The following is a 5611-nucleotide window of genomic DNA, read 5'->3' on the forward strand; positions in this document are numbered from 1 at the left end:
CGTCAGCGACAATAGGCGAGAGCGGTCCATGAGGCGTCTATCCTTATATTATGTCTATGGTCCACACACTCTGCTACACATATCGTCTCTCACTCGCTCCCAAAGCATGCGGGTTTCAGCACGCAGCGCCCCCTTCCGACTGGAGGACGGCTGCCACACATCTTACTCACCCACACACAACATACACACAACACTGGCATCGTAAAAGATAAATTATAAAACAACATATTTGTTCATTTTCTTAAGGATGTAGCGCTAATTAAATGACATAAACAAGACCTTTATATATTATAAATAATATCTATATATCTCCATCAGTTATAGGAGGAATAAATTAAATAAGGATACATGAAAATCAACATGATCAACTATGATAAAAATACCATTTACAATGTATACATAAGAAACTTAATTGAGCAAAAGTCAATAACAAACAAATGAATAAGGTTAATAAAAGAATGACAAATCTGGTTGTAACAACTAGGATTGTTAAACAGATACGGATTCTGATTTTTGTTTATGTGGTGCTATATGTATTATTTAGAGAGATTTTTTATTGGTAGAGTCTTATATAGAAGAAAAAACAAGATGAAACTATTTAGTCTATTGAGGTGGAAATTTTCCTCAGACTCTAAAACTATAAAATAAAACACACCATATCAACAATTTGTGCATCGAGTAAAACACTTAGCATGCAACAGGTAAATGTTATCATTTAGTTTGGTTAAAAATGATTATTGCACTGTCAATAAATGACTTGTAATCAATGTTCTTAGGTACCAGAGGGAAACCTCTGAGCTTTCATGAGCTCAGAGGTTCAAACTGATGAATAAAGAGGATGGACGTTCTCTGCTGAAATTTCTTGCCGTCTTCCATGTTCTTTCAGCAAACAGTTGAGACAGAGTTGTTTTACCTGCCATTCAAAGTATTCTTAAAAGTTTGACTGTTATTGTGCAGCTCATGTGACTAAACCAGCCGAGGGGATGAAAAGTTAAAACACTCAACATTGTCTTCTACACGAGCTCTAGTTGGGTGACCCCAAGATCACTGGGTCTCCTTAAAAGATAGAGTCTCTGAGTCTGAAAACATTTCTTAAATATATAGTCAGTGTTTTTAGCAAAGTTGAGCTGACTATCCAGGAATGACCCAAAGTATTTAATATTTGCCTCAGTTTCAACAGGTTGTCCATAGAGAGAAACTGGAACCACTTTGATGTCTTGTTTAAGTCATTTAATTAGCTCTACATCCTTAAGAAAATGAAAAATGAATAAATAATAAAGACTTTGTGCTATTCTGATTAATGTAATTATATTAGTTGTGTTACCACCTCCACGCCACTGGAGACGGTAGCAGGCCCGAAAAAATGCGACGAAGAAGAGATTTAGAAGTACACAGAAAACTACAGAATTTGTTAAAAAAAAATTGTGAGCTGAGCAAAATTAAATAAAAGATACAAGTTATATAGGCTACATGCCGAGAGTACAACTCCTTTCTAAAGGTGAAAATATATCACAAATATCAAAAGAAAATAAAAACGGGAAATCGCGGATAATATAGGAAATAGCGCCCCCTTCACTTCCGGAGTGCAATGGTCCTATTTCCAAATAAGGTATGAGGCTGCCAGTGGTCCGTCCCCGCCCCTTTCTGTTTGCTTCAGCGAGGTCCTTCTCCATTTGCCAGTAATCAAGAGGATGTACATTGCCACTTCGATTGACCAGGGAAGCATTAAGGTAAAAATAAAAAATAGAGAAAATATACAAAATGGAAACAGAGTTACGGATAGAAATACTTTCTATATAAAGAAAATCAAAAAAGTTAATAGCAGGAGGCGGAAAAGCTGTTGGTAGCATTAGCTCAGCCGATCCCTCCCTCAAGGAAGTCACAAAACAAAACTCCTGTCCAACTCCAGCTATAATAAAGATATAAAAAAGAAAGAAAACAGAAAGTTAAAAATAACAAATGCCAATTTGTTAATTCAGATTTAATGCGTTCCAGATGCAAAAAACGTTCTGAAATTTATTAATATTTTACAAATTTCACAAATCAATTAGAAAGTTTCACAAATGTTTATTCTGCTATTAGTGCAGAATAATCCAGTTAGGTTTGAAATGTCTGGGTATTGTAGGTTTTATAATACAACACATTAAAAATGCTCAAGATAGTAAAAAAGTGTAATGTTTAGCTATTATGTGAATTAGAAGCTACATTCGGAAGCTAACTTCAGCTTCGACTGATAGCTACTAGTTGGGCACTACATAGATATATGGCTATACAGATAGATAGATAGATAGATAGATAGATAGATAGATAGATAGATAGATAGATAGATAGATAGATAGATAGATAACATCATCGCACAGAAAATCAAAACACTTAACGTTTACATAGCGTCTTTGTAAGCTTGTCCCTGTTAGCTACGTCAGACATAAGGCATTATGGTGAATACAAACGATTTATTAACTTACCTTTTAAGTTATTGTGAAGTTTGACACATCCAGATTAAATCCTTTGTCGTTGTTGGAGCGCTTCAGGACTTCTGAATAATTCTATAAGCATCATTAACAGTCCTGCAGCGACCGAGGAGCTATTGTTAACATACTGTTGCCTGCTCCAGGAAGTGGTCTATGTGGCCAAAAAAAAAAAAAAAAAAAAAATGCGGAAGTGCTAAAGCGTAAGTCCGGGGCATTTAGGCTGAGATACCCAGTCAGCTTTTCTGAAAAAAAGCAGTCCGAACAACTCCTTCCCGTTCAGGAACCGTGAGTGTATTCGAAAAACGTTTGAAGCCTATGAGAGGGCTATTTCTCGTCTCCGATAGTACCACGATTCACATCTCTAGCTCTCTCATAGCAATAGCAGCGATGAGAGAGAGATGGTGTGCGCTGAGCTCTGAAATTTTTGAGAAAAGGATGAAAATTAATTGCTGGGAGCCTGAGATTACCCTGTCATGCGATTTCAATAATCAAGCCCTTCCCATAATTGCTGAGCCTTTTCTTAGACCGATATTTTTGATGACTTATCTTCAGTGATAAGTCATCATCATCACCAGTCATGAAGGTTGGAAATCCTTCATGCCATCACCCTTATTTTTAGCGCCCTCCACAGGTTCTCTAACAAATTCAAGTGAATACTTAGACTAGGACTTCAATTTACTGAAAATACTTCCAGTCAGACATGTTGATAAAATAAAAAAATTGCCTCAAACCTAAAACTGCAATGGCTATGAATAGCTTCTTGCTGAAATGTAGAAATGTCACTTGCATCATTACAAGGTCATTTGTTCACTACACAACAGCATGTTCCGTTATCATCTTGCTGACTTCTGCACAGTACTTGCTTTTGTGAGATTTAAATGTATTTTATCTATAGAAGTTAATTTGTACTTCTATTTTGCAGATAAACTTGTCTATTATAATATCATTGGTAATTTTCCCTCAATTTTAAGCACTGTTCATAATAAAATTTAACACTCATCGCAGTCAGATCCAAATAGCATTAAGAAATCTTTCTAATAAACATAATTAACTTAGATGTAAAGAACCAGCTTGTTATCATTACTAATATAGCGGAAAAAAGTGTTTTAGTTACCCATTAATCAGAATGTCCCACTGGGGCAGGCTATGAGGGTTGGGGCCTGTAGTTGCCCAACAGCGTCCAAGAGTCAGAACCAGTGTGGGATCTGTCTTGTTAAGCAGCTGAACTTCCACATATACTGGATCCCTCAGTACTTTGCCAACAGGATAGTCTGAGTCCTGATAGTAAGAGGTGTAGGCCGCATCCACTGGGAGACCAAATGCACAAGTCATTACGACAGCCAAGTTTGAAAAATGATCTGCATCGCTTTGCAGGCAGCATATACTGACCTTCGTTGCAACCCTTTGTAATGCACTGGCCATTGCCCAACTTCATACCCACTCTGATGGGTCCAAGACCAACAGCAATTGGCAGAGGAGGATTATCCAACAGCAGAACTTCGACCACCAGAGTTTCAACTGAGGTGCCAATGTACCTACACTGAAAGAGTAATCTGGAAAAGAGAATGGGTGTTGAACTGGCTTATATATTTATTAATATGATACTTTTCTAATGTTCACCTACTCATAGCTGCTGTCCCTGGTAATGGCTCCAAGAGGTCCAACACCCACTTCATAGGAAGATGTCATACTGTTCTCATAGATTATAACTCCAGGCTCCTCCTACAATGTGTTAAAATGGCAAAAAGGTTAATTATTGAAAAATAACTGGATTATTGCCTAAATGAAAGCAATTTTTTTAATTTTGATTTTACCATGACAACAGTGCCACAGGCAGTAACAGGAAAGAAATAGATAGCAAAAATGGAATTAGAGTCAACGTGTGTGCAGCCTGGACCTCCTTCCCACAGTGAGATTGTTTCAAGGTCAATGTGGGGCAGGGTGACGTCTTTGGCTACAACAACAATAAATTGGCCGTCCTTGGTACACTGGACTGTCACTAATGGAAAAAAAAGACAGGATATGGTAAGTTAAACTATACACACCAAATTCCACTTGTAAGAACTTCCGATTAGTCACTTTTGTTTTGAATGAAATGTTTTACAGGCTAAGGTATTTCAGTTTTCGTCTCACAAGAGCAGCCAGTTCAATACTAACCTCCTTTTCCAAAGTAGCAAGACTGTCCTTGAAAGGCCAGAGATTGTTGAAAGCAACAATCTCTGGCCTCACATTCAGTGGCAGTGATGTCTGGAGCTCCACATGGTACTCTTGAAGCTGGTGGCACATCACAACCTTTAGTGCTGGGAATCACAGGGTCTTGTGGTCTCTCAGGATACTGAGGTTTAACAGGTGTCTGTGGCTGAGGATACTGATTTTTCGTAGGTATTTGGGGCTTAGGGTATGAAGGGTACAGAGGCTGTGAAGCATCATATGGCAATAGCAGGGGGTTCTGAAGTCGACGTTGCTGGGGGTTCTGAGGTTGCTGGGGGTTCTGAGGTCGCTGATGGTAAGGGATCTGAGGTTGCTGAGGGTAAGGATTCTGAGGTTGCTGAGGGTAAGGGATCTGAGGTTGCTGGGGGCTCTGAAGTTGACGTTCCTGGGGGATCTGAGGTTGCTGGGGGATCTGAGGTTGCTGGAGGCTCTTAAGTTGACGTTCCTGGGGGATCAGTGGTTGCTGAGTGTAAGGGTTCTGAGGTTGCTGAGGGAAAGGGATCTGAGGTTGCTGGGGGCTCTGAAGTTGACGTTCCTGGGGAATCTGAGGTGGATGAGGGTAAGGGATCTGAGGTTGCTTGGGGCTCTTAAGTTGACGTTCCTGGGGGATCAGTGGTTGCTGAGGGTAAGGGATCTGAGGTTGCTGAGGGTAAGGGATCTGAGGTTGCAGAGGGAAAGGGATCTGAGGTTGCTGGGGGCTCTGAAGTTGACGTTCCTGGGGGTTCTGAGGTTGCTGAGGGTAAGGGATCTGAGGTTGCTGGGGGCTCTTAAGTTGACGTTCCTGGGGGTTCTGAGGTTGCTGAGGGTAAGGGATCTGAGGTTGCTGGGGGCTCTTAAGTTGACGATCCTGGGGGATCTGAGGTTGCTGAGGGTAAAGATTCTGAGGTTGCTGAGGGTAAGGGATCTGAGGTGGAAGAGATAAAGGGATC

At 39.9% G+C, this 5611-nt stretch overlaps 2 protein-coding genes across 2 annotated transcripts in view; one reads left to right on the forward strand and one right to left on the reverse strand.

The window, feature by feature from the left end:
- Window positions 1-5611, reverse strand: part of LOC106956592 (protein PRRC2A-like) — a 23029-nt gene that overhangs the window by 12350 nt on the left and 5068 nt on the right. The window contains exons 3-7 of the mRNA XM_015047526.1: window positions 4629-5586; window positions 4286-4470; window positions 4096-4193; window positions 3861-4024; window positions 3586-3778 (exon numbers count right to left, since the gene is read on the reverse strand). Of these exons, the coding sequence (XP_014903012.1) occupies window positions 3586-3778; window positions 3861-4024; window positions 4096-4193; window positions 4286-4470; window positions 4629-5586 (1598 nt within the window). The remainder of the gene's footprint in view (window positions 1-3585; window positions 3779-3860; window positions 4025-4095; window positions 4194-4285; window positions 4471-4628; window positions 5587-5611) is intronic.
- Window positions 1658-5611, forward strand: part of LOC106956593 (low affinity vacuolar monovalent cation/H(+) antiporter-like) — a 27968-nt gene continuing 24014 nt past the window's right edge. The window contains exon 1 of the mRNA XM_015047527.1: window positions 1658-1730. The gene's annotated coding sequence lies outside the window, so the exon portion shown is untranslated. The remainder of the gene's footprint in view (window positions 1731-5611) is intronic.

Source organism: Poecilia latipinna, unplaced genomic scaffold (assembly GCF_001443285.1).
Source record: "Poecilia latipinna isolate Pla-1442-1.1 unplaced genomic scaffold, P_latipinna-1.0 Scaffold831, whole genome shotgun sequence".
NCBI classification, from domain to species: Eukaryota; Metazoa; Chordata; class Actinopteri; order Cyprinodontiformes; family Poeciliidae; genus Poecilia; species Poecilia latipinna.